The 16,879-nt window shown below is 46.8% G+C and overlaps 1 protein-coding gene across 2 annotated transcripts in view; it reads left to right on the forward strand.

Moving 5' to 3' along the window:
- PLEKHA6 (pleckstrin homology domain containing A6) overlaps nt 1-16,879 on the forward strand; it is a 195,816-nt gene that overhangs the window by 146,678 nt on the left and 32,259 nt on the right. The window contains exons 7-12 of one of the 2 annotated variants that reach the window (XM_051998561.1): nt 868-968; nt 6,534-6,736; nt 9,488-10,027; nt 13,962-14,475; nt 15,128-15,214; nt 16,581-16,634. In XM_051998561.1, coding sequence (XP_051854521.1) covers nt 868-968; nt 6,534-6,736; nt 9,488-10,027; nt 13,962-14,475; nt 15,128-15,214; nt 16,581-16,634 — 1,499 coding nt within the window. Of the gene's footprint in view, nt 1-867; nt 969-5,023; nt 6,106-6,533; nt 6,737-9,487; nt 10,028-13,961; nt 14,476-15,127; nt 15,215-16,580; nt 16,635-16,879 lie in introns of those variants that run through there. The other variant, XM_051998562.1, reaches the window with a different exon arrangement.

Below are 16,879 nucleotides of genomic sequence, written 5' to 3' on the forward strand. Positions count from 1 at the left end.
AGAATTTAGAATGCTGGAGCTGGAAGGAACTCGGAAACCTTGTCTTCTCTTAGAGGAGAAAAAAAAGGTTTAGACCCATTGTTTTGTGAGGTTAAGGACCCAAATAAAGAGGAGCCCCTGGCTAGAAACAATTCTAACCATTAAAAGTTGTTTTGGATTTTTTCTTTTCCCTCAGAGCCTGAAATTAAAGTTGATTGAAAGTGTTTCCAACCCAGAGGATATAAAAGGGAAAGCGTAGGATGGGAAAGGGCCCAAGGTAGACTAAGCAGAGGCCAGCTGAACAATTGTGTAGGGCCCTAAGGGGCTGTTTTTGTTTTAATAAGGCTTTTTATCAATGTGTGCATTTTTAATCTAAGAACATTCTTCTTTCCACAGCCTGAAGATTTTAAATTTGTGATAGATCAATTTTTATTTGGTAAAGTTTAAAGCCAGTAACTCACAGAAGGCCCCAATTTTTAAAAACTAATCTGGGTTCACAAATGCTTTGTTTTATGCTGGGGAAAAGTGAAGCGGACTGTCTTTACCACAGTAGGCCCGGGCCTGCCTTTCCCCTACCCTGCCCCCATTTGGCTTATTCAGCCTTACCTCTGGCTGGCAGCTGGGATCTGGACTGGCTAATCCAAAGGGCTCCTCTGTGAGCCAGGATGAATAATTCAACAGTGGGCATTGTGAACTGGATCCCCAATGAGATCCGAGAAAGCGCCGAGAGGCGGTACTGGAAGCTGGGAGGTAGGAGGCAATGCAGGGGAGCGAATTGGAGCTATTACAGCCAGGGGCCCCAGGGCATACAAAGTAGCTGAGGCCCCTGCCTGGGGTCCCCTCTCCCCAACCCTGCCTCACCTCCCTGTCTCAATCATTCCTCTACAGATGAGAAGGAGGAGAGCATCCTGGGAAGCATCCCACTCCTGAGCTTCCGGGTGGGGGCCGTGCAGCCCTCGGATAACATCAGCCGAAAACATACCTTTAAGGTCAGTGGGCCACCCAGGCTGGGCAGAGGTCATGCTGGCTACTTCCTGTCTCCTTACCTTTCTAGCTTTCCAATCAGGTCTTCTCTGAGGTGGTGGGGAGTGTGGAGAAGTCACCTCTGCATTTGCAAAGAGAATCTTAGAATTCAGAAACACCTGGACACCTGCTGGTCCCGCCCCTTCATTTTATAGAAAAGGAAGTGGAAGCCCAAGGTCATACAGTCAGTGAATAGCAGAGCTGGGATTTCAGCCCAGGTCCTCGGATTCCAAACCCAGAGCTTTTGATATTTATGCCCTATTGCGTTTGGGAGGAAATAAGACGACTTTACTTTTCTAGTCATCTTAGGTGTTGACCCAGAGCACTGGGAAGGGTATTTCAGGGCTGAGATGATGTTGTGGCCGAGGATCCCCCTTCTCCAGGAAGGGTCTCTTCCGGTGGGATTCCTCCCAGGATCTTTTGAGATATGGATACATCAAGAGACTTACAGATTTCCCAGAAATGGGAGATGAGAGGAGGGAGTACTATCAGCCTGTCTTCTGTTCCCTTAGCCCTGTCCTGGGGAACAGTTCTTCCATGGAGATTTTCCAACCCTGCTATGTGAAGGCATCCCACCCTGCGCCCTTTTCCCCCTGGTGTGTATCCATGTACTTCCTGGTCTTTCTTGTGGTATTTAGGGGGCGGTCCTAAGACCCCCCCCCCCTCTCAGACCCCAGCCGTGTACCAGGACATTGGGATGAACAACCTGAGCAAAGCCAGAATAGTGTTGGGATCCAGCCTGGCAAAGTCAATTTTCCAATTATCTTCCAGATTTGTGTTGTGAGTTACTAGGAGATGTTGAAAAACTTATGATGTTTCTTTAAAAAGTCGCTTTCTCCATCCTCAGGCCATCTAGAATTACAGAGCTGGAAAGAATCTTAAAGGCCATATCTAGATAGGTTTCCCCTCCTAAACTCTAAGTAGCCATTCAGCCTTTCATTGGAGACCTCCCCGAAAAGAAATTGTTCATCCTCCCACGGCAGCCCACTCCAGTATTCAATAATTCTGAGAGGAAGTTTTAGGAATTAGAATCTTCTCCTTTGTAACTTCCATCTTCTGCTCTGGGGCCCTGCAGAATAGGGCCGTTGCCTTGTTCAGAGATTCACAGAAGGCTGGCACTGGAAGGGACCTTACAGGTGATTCCCTGGAAAGGATTCTAGTCCAAACTCTACATTTTACAATTGAGTAAACTGAGGCCCAGAGAGGTTAAAGGCACTTGCCTAAAGTCACAAGGCAGGCCCTGGGTCCCTCAATCCCAAGAGCCTCATTGTCCATTTGTGGGTAAAAGCTGGAAGTGCATTCCTTCTAATAGAGAGATTTAATCTAACAATCCTTGTTCACCTGAGGTACCTGGTTCCTCCTCTTGTCTTGATGAAGCCATTAGATTTCTCTGATCATTGGCTCTACTAGAATACAAAGCCAAAGCTATAATACTAACCTTTGGACAACCAAGTCTTTCCGGGAGCCGGTGGCAGGTCCTGGGTAGAGATGCCCAGGGCTTGGGCTCTCCGAGATTTTTAAATTCTTGACTCTTCTGGACTATTCTTTTCCCTCCGATCTTCCCGGTGCTGTTGTGGGATCCTAAGGATCCTGTCCTTGAATTAGTGACCACTGGGTTTCAGAAAGGAATGGGGGCCATGGGGGCCGTGCTAGGCAGGAGGGAATTATTTAATAGCACATAATTAGTTGCTAGTCTCCTGGGTGTGTGTGTGTGTGTGTGTGTGTGTGTGTGTGTGTGTGTGTAGGGGGGGTGTGAACAGAAAGAACAATTATGAGAACCCTGACTCCAGAGAGCCCTGGATCTGGCTGGGGAAATGGGAACGAGCTGTTTAACCCAAAACAAGATGTTCTGATGTACACAGACACCCCCCCCCCCTCCACAGGCACACTTGTGTACACGCTGGAGCAGACTGTCTCGCCCTCCCCACCAGCCCCGCTTGGGTACACACACCCCACCCAGGACTAGCAGAGATGACTGGAGACAGCAGGCATTGGAGAAATAGAGAGTGACTGACAGACTGATGCCATAAGCCCCAGATTCTTTCATCTCTTTTCTTCCCTTCCCCCAACCTGGCACCGACTCAGAGAGAGCTCTGCCCATTGGCCCACAAAGGGTCCTGTCTGTGACTGCCTATTCAGTGACCCTTCCCCAGGGAGGCAAGGGGAACAGAGACAGAGAGGAGGCTTGTCCAGCAGTGGCCACCACGGGAACTCTTGGATCCTTAATAGGTTTTTTCTTGCCCAGTCCGATGACAAGTGTGTTAACCTCTTCCTAGCCGGTGGAGCAAATCTCGGGAGCTGAGCTCACTCTCCATTTGGGAAGTTTTTTCAGTCATATTCCCTAAGCTTTTTCCCCAAACTCCTCAAGCTTCACCCTCTTTCTAGGTGAAGGTTCTTTCCTTTTCTTGATGGTTGTGGATCCTTTGGATAGTCTAGTAAAAATTATGGACCCCTTCTCTGATTAAAGTTTTTAAACATATAAAATAAAATACAAAGGAAACCAATTATTTTAATATATAGTTATTGAAAGGTTTTTTTTTTTTATTTTAACTCACTCTCACTTGTACAATGAGTTTTAGAACCATTATTTATTTCTAATACTTTTTTTTGGCTAAGGCAGTTGGTTTTAAGTGACTTGCCCAGGGTCACACAGCTAGGAAGTATTAATATCTGAGATCACATTTGAACTCAGGTCCTCCTGACTTCAGGACTGGTGCTCTATCTACTGCACCACCTCGCTGCCCCAATACTTTTTTTCAATTTGAGTTCCAAATTCTCTCCTTCTCTCTAGGCTCTCCCCCACCTGCTGAGAAGGCAAGCAGTGTAAGACATAGAATATTAAAAGTAGAAAGGATCTTAGAGATTATCCAGTCTAATCCCCTCAATTTACAGATAAAGAAACTGAGGCCCAGAGAGGAAAAGTACCCATACATAGGAGGTGCCAAATAAATATTTGATTTGAATCAAATTGAATTGGTGGGCCCCAAATCACAAAGATAGAAAAACTGGTTTGAAGAGATGCTTTCTGATGCTGTTCCTGGCTCAGAGATTTTGTGTGCAGGTAAAGTGGGCAGCCCAGAGCCCAACATAAATCTTCTGACTCTAAGACCACTCCTTTCCTCTGCAGTTCTTTTTGCTTAAAAGGTGTCCTCTACTTGTTTCACATAGACAAGTTATCTCTAGCTTGACTGGTCTAATTCTACAATGACACAGTCTCCTGTTTTCCGCCTTTATTGTCCCCCAGGAGAGCTCCACAGTATTTGTTGAAATAGTAAATTAATTCCTTTAGTCTTTCCTTCCCCCAACCTCCAAATATTTTCCCGTCTTTGCTTTTTCCCTGACCATATATCCTCTTGGAATACTAAGATACCTTTTGGTATCTTATTTTTTTTCCTTCCCTCAGTAGTAGTTTATTTTTCCAATTATATGAAAAGATACCTTCAACATTCATTTTTTGGGGGTTCAATAGTATTTTTTCCAAATACATGCAAAGATTGTTTTCAATATTCACTTTTGTAAAACTTTGTGTTCCAAATTTTTCTCCCTCCTTCCTTTATTTCTCTCCTCCCCAAAATAGCAAGTACTCTGATATAGGTTAAATATGTGCAATCCTTATAAACATATTTCCATATTTGTCATGTTGCGCAAGAAAAATCAGACCAAAAATGGAAAAAAAAAACCATGAGAAAGAAACAAAAGTGAAAATACTATACTTCTATCCATATTCAGTCTCCATAGTTCTCTCTCAATATGCAGGTGGCATTTTCCATCCCTGTCTATTGGAATTGTCTTGAACCACCAGATCAACATTCATTTTTATAAGACTTTGAGCTCCAGTATTTTTTCCTTCCCTCCCTTCTTTCCCCAGCCTAAGACAGTAAGCAATGTAATATAGGATATACATGTACAATAATTTTATTCCATATTATAATAATTCCATATTAGTCATGTTTTCAGAATTTTCTGCTCCAAGGGCCTCTATGGTGCTTGCTTAGGGTTCCATTCTTGGTCAGACTGAACCTTTTTATTTTTGAGGCACTCTCAAAAAGATGGTTAGTCTCTAGGACTCTAGCCTCCATCCAAGCTATGGAAAACTCCTCTACTCCGATGGGGAAGGTGCAATCTCAGCCCTCAGAGGGTTCCTAGTTTGGTTTAATAATTCAACTCAAGAAGCATTCATTAATGCATACTATGTGTCAGGTACTATATTAAGCCCTGTAAGTTAAGCTCTAATCATTAATGAAAAGATATTGGAGGCAGAGCTAATCTAAGAGTTCTAACTGCCAGTCCCAACACCCTTAATGTTGGCTCCTTCACCCATCAAGAGATGGGAACACTAATAAACACAGTCTCTAAGAGAACTGTCACTCTAAAATGGGGTTGTAGATGACTCCCTCTCTCTGCCCTTCTGCCCTCTTTCCTCCGCTACTTCTTGTTCTTTTTCTATATCTATCCATCTACTGTTTCTCTTCTCTTCTCTGGTGGTTGGTTGACGGTCTTCTGTCCCCTTTCCTTCCCTTCTCCTTGCTCCTTCTCTGTCTTCTCTTCCTTGTTTCTTTGTCCTCTGGTGGTTGGTTGACCACCTTCTGCCCCCTTTCCTTTCCTACTCTTCACTCTTTCTCTATATCCATCTACTGTTTCTCTCCTCCCCTCTGGTGGTTGGTTGACCACCTCCTGCCCCTTTTCTTTCCCTATTCCTTCTCTACATCCATCCTATTGTTTCTCTTCTCCCCTCTGGTGTTTGGTTGACCACTTCCTGCCTCTTTCCTTCCCTATTCCTTTTCTACCTCCATCCTATTGTTTCTCTTCTCCCCTCTGGTGTTTGGTTGACCACTTCCTGCCCCTTTCCTTCCCTATTCCTTTTCTACCTCCATCCTATTGTTTCTCTTCTCCCCTCTGGTGTTTGGTTGACCACCTCCTACCCCTTTTCCTTCCCTACTCCTCTCTACATCCATCCTTCTATTGTTTCTCTTCTCCCCTCTGGTGGTTGGTTGACCTGTTCTCTATCTCTCCTCCTTCCCATCGCGTGAGGATCCCCCTCCTCTGGACAGGAGCTCTCCTCCGGGTTCCCGCCCGCTGTGCCTGCCTGTGGCCACCGACTAGGTAGTATGTCCTGCCCAGCTAACAGTGCATGCCCCCTTGCATGCCTGCGGAAATAGAGACTTGATTGTCTTCCCTTCACCCCTTCCCGTCCACTGGAGAAATGGTGCCAGTTTCTTAGGCTGAAAGCCAAGGGTTCCAGGCAATGGAATCTCCCTCAAATCCAGGGTAATTTTCCTTAGAGTAAAATACAAAATCAAATGGAAAGTGGGGGAAATGGGGGTGCTTAATTGTCCTGCTTGTGGTGTGGCTGCCTACAGCTCCCTCAGGAGCAGATAGACTGAAACGAGCACTTGGATCTTAGATGGAATGTCTGGGATAGCTCCCACCCCCGACCCCCATCACTGATCCTGAGAACCAAGGAGGAGAGTGGCCGGAGAATGACCCCCTTGCCTGCCTGTTTGGTGGGCTTTGGTCTCTTCTCTTTGCAGGTGACGGTGTGCTGGGCAGGAGAGTCTAGGGCCGATCCCACGAACTGCCTCTCCCCGCAGGCTGAGCATGCCGGGGTCCGCACCTACTTCTTCAGTGCGGAGAGTCCTGAGGAGCAGGAGTCCTGGATCCAGGCCATGGGGGAGGCAGCCCGGGTACAGATTCCCCCAGCTCAGAGGTCAGCCCCTCAAGCTGTTCGACACAGGTAAGCACCATTGGGCCAAACCCCATGTGGAGGAGAGAAGGATGGTGGGAAGGTGTCAAGGAAGGACACTGGGGAGCCTCATTCTCACCTGCCTGACCTCCCCGACACTACTGCCAGTGAGGTCTCTAAAAGTCATTTTACCTGTCTGCCCACCTCCACTACTTCTGACCTAGCAGTGACAGGGGAGAACCTACCTCCCAAGAGATGGTTTGTCAACAAGCATCTATTAGACACTTACAGTGTGCTAGATATTGTTCCAAATGTTAGGGACTCCAAAACAATCAAACAAACAAATAAAAAAAGCTTCTTGCCTTTGGGAAGCTTACATCCTGATGGGGAAGGCAACACACACACAAACATACATGCAAATGTACGTGCAAGGTAGATATGAACTAAACTGGAAATGGAGTGCCATGTTCAGGATCCTGCAAGGAGGTCAGCATAGTTAGATCACAGAGTTTGTGGAAGAGACTAAGATGGAAAATGTACTTATTGGAAAGGTAAGAAGAGGCTGGGTTATGAAGAGCTTTAAAAGCCAAAGACATTTCTATTGTGTGGTAAGAGGGAGCTAGTTCAGTAATTGAGCAGGGGATTAACATGGTCAGAACCACACTTTAGGAATATCTCTGGTAGTGGATAATAGGATGGATTGAAATAGGGAGAGACTTGAGCTGAGAGACCAACCAGCAAGCTATTCCTCCATAACCTAGCCCCTTTCTACTTTTCTAGTCTTCTGATACCTCATACCTAACCAGGTACTCTTCCACCCAGTGACGCTGGCCTCCTGGCTATTCCATGAACAAGACGCTCCATCTCTCAGCTCCATGCATTTTCTCTGGCTATTCCTCATGCCTGGAACTCTTTCCTTCTTTACTTTGATTGCTGACCACCCACACTTTCTTTAATTCCCAGCTAAAATATCATTTTATACAGGAAGCCTTCCTCAACACTTCTTAATTCTAGTGCTTTCCCTGTTAATTATTTCTAACTAATCTTGTCTATAATTTGTTTTTATATATGCTTTATATATATGTTTGTATATATACATATATACATACACACACATGTGCAAATATATATGTATTTGTTTTCTTTTTCATTAGTTGTGAGCTCTTTGAAGGCAAGAGCAGTCGTTTTCTTTTTTTTTTTTTTTTTTTTTTTTGTATCCCTAGCACTTAGCACAGTACTAGGGATATATTAGGTACTTACTTAGTGGTTGGTTGATAGTCTTAATAAAAAGTGTTGAAGATCTACACTAGAGTAGTTTCTGTATGAGTGGAGAGAAAGAAGAGGGATTTATGTACTACGGATGAGAAGAAGGAGTTTCTGAGTCACTGTCTAATGTCCTATAAATCTGACATTCAGGAAGCTCACTGGGTCATTTTATTTAGATTATTTTTATTCATTCATTTATTTTGTTGCTTCCTTGTAACTTATTTCCTCTGATTTAATAGAGATGGTCATCCCTCTCCATTTCACAAGTGAAATGTTGTGGTCTCTCTCTTTGTCTCCTCTATCAACTGATTTCAATGCTTGGACCTGTAACCTTTACTGTCTTCTCCAACTTCCTATCTCTCTAACTTGGTAGCATGTGGGACTGACCCACAGGTACAGCAGGCCCTGACCATTGGCTGTGGAAAGATGGAGTGATGTTCCTTAAATAAGCAAGTCAATCTCTTCAATTGAACCCAATCTCTGGGCAGAGTTCTGACCATTCTGGTCATTGGATGTCGATCTTGAGGAAGAGCATAAGCAAGATCTTGATGCTGGAGACAGTATCTGATGAGGAAGACATCTGGGAGTTGGAGAATGAATGAATATTGAAGTGCTTGCTGTTGCCAGGCCCTCTGCTAAATGCTAGGGCTGCAAATACAAAAGTCAGTTCCCATCTTCCAGCTGTATCCATACTGACAAAATTAGGGGAGACCATGAGAGGCAATTTCTTCCTGATGGGGCTACACATACTTCTCTGAGAGAGGGATTAACATGATCACCTTCAGAGAATTCCTAGTCTGATAGAAGAAACTTTGTGGTTTGGAGAGTTCCCATTCTGATGGGAAAAAGTTAGTTTCTTCTGGGGTCACTGAGGGAGACATCACCATCATCCTCAGGGAGCTTCCTGTTTGGGAGGCTGAGACTTTGGGCTACTTACAAAGGAGCATACCAGAAAGAAAAAATATATGGAACCTTGTCGAATATGACAAGCAGTGGTTTGCAATTTGGTATAATGTGGAGGTAGGGTTTTATTTTAAAGGGCGTGAGAAATGTGGGTTAGCAGGGAAGAGAGGAGAGAGAAGTGAAGAGGAAAAGAGAGAAGAGGAAAGGAGAAAAGAAAAGAGGAGAAGGAGACCTGTGAGAATGACTATGTGCTGTGCTAGAGCTGTAATTCTTAACCTGAGGTCTATGGACAGATGAAAGGATCTTGCATGAAGAAAAAAAAATCATCATTATTTTCACAAATCTCTAACTGATATTTAGCATTTTCCTTCAATTGTTTAAAAACATTAATCTTAGGAGGGGTCCCTCAGCTTCCCCAGGCTACCAAAGAGGTCTATGATATACATTAAAAAGGTTAAGAACCCTTGGGATAGACTTAGCAAGGACTTGTATTTTTATATTATTAGCCTGTGTGGCTGGAGCCAAGCAAGAGCGGGGCGGGCTCCAGGAAGCTTAAATCTTGCTACACTGGCCATTTATGTTTTTGTCGGTCCCCATCTTTCCCTCTCCTTTCCTTTCCTCACCCTGCTTCAGCACCGGGAAGGGGCTGGATCTCCTGACAGGCACACCTTCGGCCCCCCGCAGCCTTGAGAAGCCCGACTCAGAGAATATCCCGCCCAGCAAACACCACCATCACCACCACCAGCCCCGAAACAGCGTCCCCAAACCGGAGCCCGAGACCAAGACCAGAGGGGAAGGAGACGGCCGAGGCTGCGAAAAGACAGAGCGGAAGCTGGAGCAACCAGAAATCAAGAAGGAACCGCTGGTGAAAGCCAACGGTGTCCCCGATGGACCCGATCCGGCACTGGAGCCCGGCAGCCCCTACCCAGAAGCCCCCCGGGTGCCCCCGGGTGGGGAGCGAGGGACCCAGCCCAATGGCTGGCAGTATAGTTCTCCCAGCAGGCCAGGGAGCACCGCTTTCCCCCCCCAGGATGGGGAGAGCATCGGTCACCGTCGCAGTTTCCCACCTCGAACCAACCCAGACAAGATCGCTCAGCGGAAGAGCTCCATGAACCAGCTACAGCAGTGGGTGAACCTACGTCGGGGAGCACCGCCACCGGAGGATCTTAGGAGGTGAGAGCTGCTGGGGAGGCTTCGGGAACGGGCTGGCAGGGTGCCCACTAGTGTCTCACTGGGAACAGAGCTGGGCTATTGAGTAAAATAGGCTCCCGGACCCCGCGGCCCCACCCAGACCTGTTCTATTCTTTTGCCTCCCTGTCTTTGAGGTTCTCATCCCTGTCCCTGGTGGTCTCTTCCTAAGGGGCATTTAATTCTAGCTCCTTTCTCCGGGAATGGCGCTGCTAACGCGGCCAGCCTAAATTCTTTACCTGTGTGGCTTTCCCCCCAAACCTCACTTTTTCCAATTTTAAAAAAGGGAGGGGGTTTATACTGGCCATGTAGCCTTTAAGTTTACTTCCAACTCCAAACTTAGGATTCTCTGATTCTGTTCTACAACCTTTACGGTCAAGTAGTTCCCCTTGGCCTTAATTTTCCTTATCTGAAAAAATAAGAGACCTCGAAGTTTCTTCTAGCTCCAAGTCTTTGCTCCTCGGACCCTGGTTGGGACCATTTTCTTGAAGAGGCTTAGGAGAGCGCCCAGCACTGGTTCCTTGAGCAGCTGGGTGGTCTGGCCTCCCGCAGGTCTGGATAACCTTCTCGGAGGAGACCTCAGACTCTGCCTGGAGAGACTTTCATTCTAGTATGAATTCTGGGTCTGCTTCCATTTATGCTGAGGTATAAATGAAAAATAGCTTCTATCCTCTGGGGAGACTAACTTTGCATTTAAAAAGAAGCCAGAAAGATGTAACTTGAAGAGCAGGATTTTAGTCAGCCATTGAGCCGGTTGAAGATGTGAGTAGTTTTGCTATTCTGTGTGGGGAAAGGGTAGAAGGAAGAGAAAAGGTCCTTCCCTGGCTCCTGAAAGAGGAGCCTAGATTGGCAGTTCAAAGGGGCTTTAGGGGCTATCTGGTTGTACCCCCTCATTGAGGTTCACCTGGGTGGTAAATGGCAAAGTCTGACTCCAGATCCTTCCTTTGCTCTTTGCCACTAACTCACCCTGTAAGACCAGTTCTGGGGAATTGTTTATTCCTTGCTGCTGGAGGTCTTGTTGATTAGAACATAAGAACAACCAGGTAGTAGAGTAGACCGAGTGCCAGAGTTTAAATCCAGCTTCAGACACTTACTAATTGTGTGACCCTGGACATGTCCCTTACCCATCAGCCTCAGTTTCCTCATCTGTAAAATGGGATTAAAAATAGCACCTCCTGATACTTACCACAGTGTTATTGGAAGGATCACTATGTGTAAAATGTCTTGTCCATTTTAAGGAACAATATAAATGCTCGCTATTTATTATTATTATTCCTAATTTAGAGGACATGGAATAGGTTGAGGGATGGAGATGGAGAAATACCTAGCAGTGTGATGTCATAGAACGACTATTTGTTTATGGCTAGAGAACTTGTATTTCTGGACAAAGTGCCACCATTTATTGGCTTTGGGATCTTGAGGTTATTTGAATTCTTCCAGCCTCAGTTTCCTCATCTGTAAAGTAAGGCTGTTAGACTAGATTAGAGTTCATAAGATTGTGGCTTTATAATTAGAAAATGCCTCAGAGATTTTTTTTTTTTTTTTTTGCTGATCCACTGGCTCAATCATCATCTCTTCAAAGAAGATAGAATGCAAAAGCATTATGTGCTTGCTAAGTGTCAAGCTCTGCGTGCTAGGGACAGAAACAGAAAATCAAGATTTCTGCATGCTGATGAGCTGACTTTCTGATTGGAGGAGACCCCATATAGAGGAGAAATGCAGTCACAGGGCAGATGGAAAGGTTCTGGAGTCTTTAGGGGACAGCAGGAGGGAAAATGACAAGGCCGCAAGGATTTGGAGGGCACAGTAGCAGGGCAAAGGGTATTGGGGGGTCCCCTATTTTATCAGAAGAATGGTAATTTGTCACTTCCTGCTACTGAAATACTGTTTTCCCTCAGCTAGAAGAAGGAGGAAATATTAGTGGGCTCTCGGCTGGAGGCAGGATGGGATATTGAGAAAGGGTTCCCAACCACTCTGCTTATTTGGGTGGCTCTGCCCTTGGATGCCCAGGTGTGGACAGGTGAGGTTTGGGCAGAGGTGATAGGCCCTGCCCTCCAGGGCCTGGTGATTTCAGATTTTGGATGGACACTGATGATTATATGTAGCCTTCATCCCTCTCCTGAAGTCCGGTCACACACCATCACCCAGATGTCCCATAGATGTAGCGAGATAAACTGAACTCATAATCTCCCCCTATCCCCAACCCTTCCTTCTTTCCAACTTGCCTGGTTCAGTTGAGAACATCGCCATTCTAGTTACCCAGATTGGTAAACCGGGAGCTATCTTTAAGCCTTCTCTCTCCCTCGCTCCCCATCCCCACAGCTAATGAGCGGCTTGTTAGCTTTACAATGATAGCATCTCTTGTCCTCGGGACTCAGGACTACCAGCTTAGCTCAGGCCCTTGCCACCTCTCACCTGGACCATTACAGTAGCCTCATAAATGGGTCTTTTGGCTTCCAAAATTCCCATTCTAATCAATCCTCCACTAAGCGATTTAGGAAAGCTGTCACTTTCCTAAAGCATATGGATCTTCTCAAAGACCACTGGCTTCTGCCAAAGCATGAAAGGTTTTAGTTAGCCCTCGGAGAGAACTTTCTGGCAGGGAAGCTGATGAATAAACACTGGAATAGGTCCCTGGGGAAGCTGTAGAAGAATAACTCATTTGCAGTGGATTTTTTAAGGAGGTAGCTATAGCGGCTAGGTAAGTACTGTGGATGAAATACTAGACCCGGACCCAGCAAGATTCATCTTTGTGAGTTCAAACTTGACTTCAGACACTTGTAGCTGTGTGAACCTGGGCAAGTCACTTAATTCTGTTTGCCTCAGTTCCTCTGTAAAATGAGCTAGAGAAGCAAATGGCAAACCACTCCAAAAACTTTTCTAACAAAACCTCAAGTGTAAAATGAGCTGGAGAAGAAAATGGTAATCCACTGCAGTATCTTTGCCGAGAAAGCATCAGATTTAGTCTCAGACACTCACTAGTGACCCTAGGCCAGAAAGTCCTGTTTGCCTCAGTTTCCTCAGCTGTAAACTGAGCTAGAGAAGGAAATGGCAAACCATTCCAGCATCTTTGCCGAGAAAACTCCAAATGGGATTGTGAAGCGTTAGACATGACAAAATGACTCAACAACAGGAGCTAAAATGTAGGGGATAGAAATCCGAGTCAGTAAAGTCTGGGTGCAGCTATTCCTAACTCCACTTCTGATATCTATTATGTGTGATCCTGGAACAAATCATTTACTGTTTTAGTAACTCTCTGGTTGCAGGGCAGAGAAGGTACTGATTGCCTTGGAGAAAAAGAGGTTCCGTATTAGGAATTCCCTATGTGGATGAAATCATAGGTTCACTACAAAAGAAAATATATCCTGTGCTTTTCTGTTAGTGTTGTCCTTTTTTTACAGTTCTGCATGGCTAAGATGTAGTTCAAGTGACATTATCCATTTTACAATGGAGGAAACAGAGTCCCTGGGTTACAATTCATGCCAGATTTAGAATTTCCACCTTTCCACTTTATCACTCTTAATCTAGTTGTATATAATAATATGCATATGTGGAGATGTTGTTAACTCATTCTGTAAAAGAGATATTTGCTTATTTATGGATTTACATGTGCAATGGAAGCCCCCTGACTTAGAAAAACTGGGAGGACCACTTGTTCTGTAAAAGAGGTATTTGCTTATTTATGGATTTACATGTGCAATGGAAGACCCCTGACTTAGAAAAACTGGGAGGACCACTTGTTCTGTAAAAGAGATATTTGCTTATTTATGGATTTGCATGTGCATTTGAAGACCCCTGAATAACTGGGAGGACCCCAGGGACTCAATGGTCATAAGTTGAGAACTTCTTGAATAGGTTCCTTTCAATATTATCAGCAAGTTATGGATTTGTGATTCCGTTCCCTCTTTTTGATTTTCAGCCCCTCCAGGTTCTACCCTGTGTCCCGAAGAGTCCCCGACTATTATGGCTCGTACTCCCCCCAGTACCCAGATGACTTCCAGTACTACCCCCCAGGGGTGCGCCCAGACAGTATCTGCTCAATGCCAGCCTACGATCGGATCAGCCCGCCCTGGGCCTTGGAGGAGAAGCGCCACTCCTTCCGAAATGGGGGCAGCACGGCCTACCAGCTCCGCGAGTGGAAGGAACCCCCTGGCTACGGGCGTCAGGACGGTGTCTGGATCCCCAGCCCTGCCCGGCAGCCCGTCTATTATGATGAACTGGACGCCACCTCGGCCTCCCTCCGCCGCCTCTCCCTGCAGCCACGTTCCCACTCTGTGCCGCGGTCCCCTAGCCAAGGGTCTTACGGCCGGGCTCGCGTCTACTCCCCGGCCCGGTCCCCGAGTGCCCGCTTTGAGCGCCTGCCGCCTCGGAGTGAGGACATCTACGCCGACCCCGCCGCCTATGTGATGAGGAGATCCGTCAGCTCCCCCAAGGTGAATCTCCTCATTCTGGTCCTGACTTTGGACCCCCCTCACCCCCGGAGTCCAGGGGAAATCTCTCAGGGAGGAATGAGAGAGGGGGGTCTGTGAAGGTGGGAGAGGACAGCACGGGGAAAGGGAAGGTTTGCATTTTCCTACCAGCTCTAGTACTGACTCTGGGCCAGTCACTTCATTTCCCTAGGACTTGCCCTTTTGGGTTAAAAATATAAGGGGACTGGACCGGATCATCTCCAAGTCTCTTCCAGTTTTTCTGTCTATAAGACACTAAGCCAGCACAATAGGGGAAATGGCTTTCTGTCATTCCATCAACTTTAGCCCATCTGCTCATTAAATGTAGGGCAAGGACTATTTTTGTCTCCCCAACACTTAGTCCAGTGCCTGGCACATAATAGGTGCTTAATGAAAGCTGACTGACTGGTTGTTCATCAGCAGGACCTTGCCCTTGTGGCTCTAGAAACCACGTTCTCTTACCTCTGTTGATATGGGAAAGGGGAGAAGGGGCTGCTTATTCCTTCAGGGCTTGAGCCCCATTGCCGGGGAGACAGCAGCTTGGGTTCCACTCTTGGGGGAAATAGGCAGGATGAGCTTGGTTAGATGGGAGTCCACGGCAGGACCACCTCACTGCCTCCTCTGCTTTGTCTTCCAGTATGATTACCTGGGTGACCGGAGGCCTGTCCCTGCAGGAATATTCCCTTACAACTATCCACCATCTCCCACGGTCCATGACAAAATGGTATGTTCCTTCCTCCCGCTGTAGGTTTTTCGGGATCTCTTTCCCTTCTTCCCTCCTGGAAGGGTGAGTTGGGACAGTGGTCAGACATGCCGGGGGCCTGATGCTATCGTAGAAAGTAGCCACGGGACATCGTGTTTGCTTACCTCCTCCCCTGAGCCTGCCATTAATTAGTCCAGAGGTCCCACTCTGCCCCCGTACAGCCCACCACGCTCTGGACCCTTGGATGAATAAGCAAGTGAAATGCTTAGGGAATATTGAACTCTAGGTATCTCACCATGACCGATAGCTCCTCTCCAGGATGTGGAGAAGGGGGGCAGGGACCAGGGTTACTGGCGGTGAGGAGAGACAGGAAGAATATTTCCAGGGCCTCGGCTAGGCTGGTCCGGGGCAAAGGGAATGAGTAACTTGCTGTGGTTCCCTGTAAAGGCTCTAGCTGCTCCTTCAGCTCCTCTCTGAAGTATATTCCTAAGATTATGTGCCCCAGAAATACCCACTATTTTCTAATGCTTTTCCAGGGCACATTAGCCAAGGGAGGAGCTCTAGGGCCATAGCTGTTGGGGAAGCCTCCCCCATGGAAATCTCCCTCCTCATCTCGTTATTCTTCTCTCCCGGCCCACCCAGTAGAACAGACCTTTTACCCAAAGGAATATAGTTTTGTCATCAATGAATTTTCACTCCTGCGGACTTCAGTGTCCTCCTCTGTGAAATGACAAGTTGGGTTCATTGGCTTTTCCCCTTAGCTTGAAGTTCCAGCGTCCCTTATGATATCAGAAAGAATCCCTCTCTCAGATCTTTCAGGAACCTTGGATGAATAACAGCAGAACCCATAGACTGCAGGGGAAGGCAGTAGGGGCCACCCTTGGTTCTTTACCTCCTGCTTCCTCCTTAAATGGTACCACAGACCCACTTGATATTCCAGGATCCTCCCCTGTCCCAGCCCCCAGGCTCACTTCCCCTTCACTCCCGGCTGAGCCACCGGAGACCCCAGGAGCAGTTGGGAGGGGGTTGTTCCCTCAGAGTCTGAGCAGCTTGGGCATCCCCCAGGCGAGGGGCAGTGTGGGTACCCCCGACTCAGGGAAGGTGGACCAGAGGGCATTGCTCAGGGGACGACCACCCTTCTGGTGTGGGGGGAGTCCTACAGGGAACTGCTGAAAACCAAAACCAAAACCAGTTATCTCTACATATCCTCGTCTTTTCCTCCCCACTGGCAGTGCCCTTTCTGGCATCCCTCAGGACCCAGAGAGGCTTCCCTTTGTCCTTGCCCAACTAACACCTAACTGCTTTGCTTCTTCTTTTCTGTTGTTTTCTTTTGTCCTGTTCCTGTTTGTTTGTGTTGCTGGTGGGGGGCCTCTGGGCCTCTTGGTAGGACGAACTTTTAGATCTTCACTTGCAAAGAAACCTAGAGTATTTGGATCAGCAGGTAGGCCAGAGCTGGTGCGTCCCTCTCCATCCCCATCCCTCCGGTTCCTGGCCCTGCCTTCTACCCAACCCACCCATCCCCATCTCCCCCCACCCCCCATTTTATAATCTTTGTTGGCTTGTCCCCATACAACAAAGTGGCTGGTCTTTTTTTGTTTGGTTTTGTTTTGGTTTGCTCCTACGCCCTTCCTCTTGGAGCCCTTTAGGGCAGGGGGTGGTGAGGAAGAGAGAGAGAGAGAACCATAA

This window comes from Antechinus flavipes, chromosome 4 (genome assembly GCF_016432865.1).
Source record: "Antechinus flavipes isolate AdamAnt ecotype Samford, QLD, Australia chromosome 4, AdamAnt_v2, whole genome shotgun sequence".
In the NCBI taxonomy this organism is placed as follows: domain Eukaryota; kingdom Metazoa; phylum Chordata; class Mammalia; order Dasyuromorphia; family Dasyuridae; genus Antechinus; species Antechinus flavipes.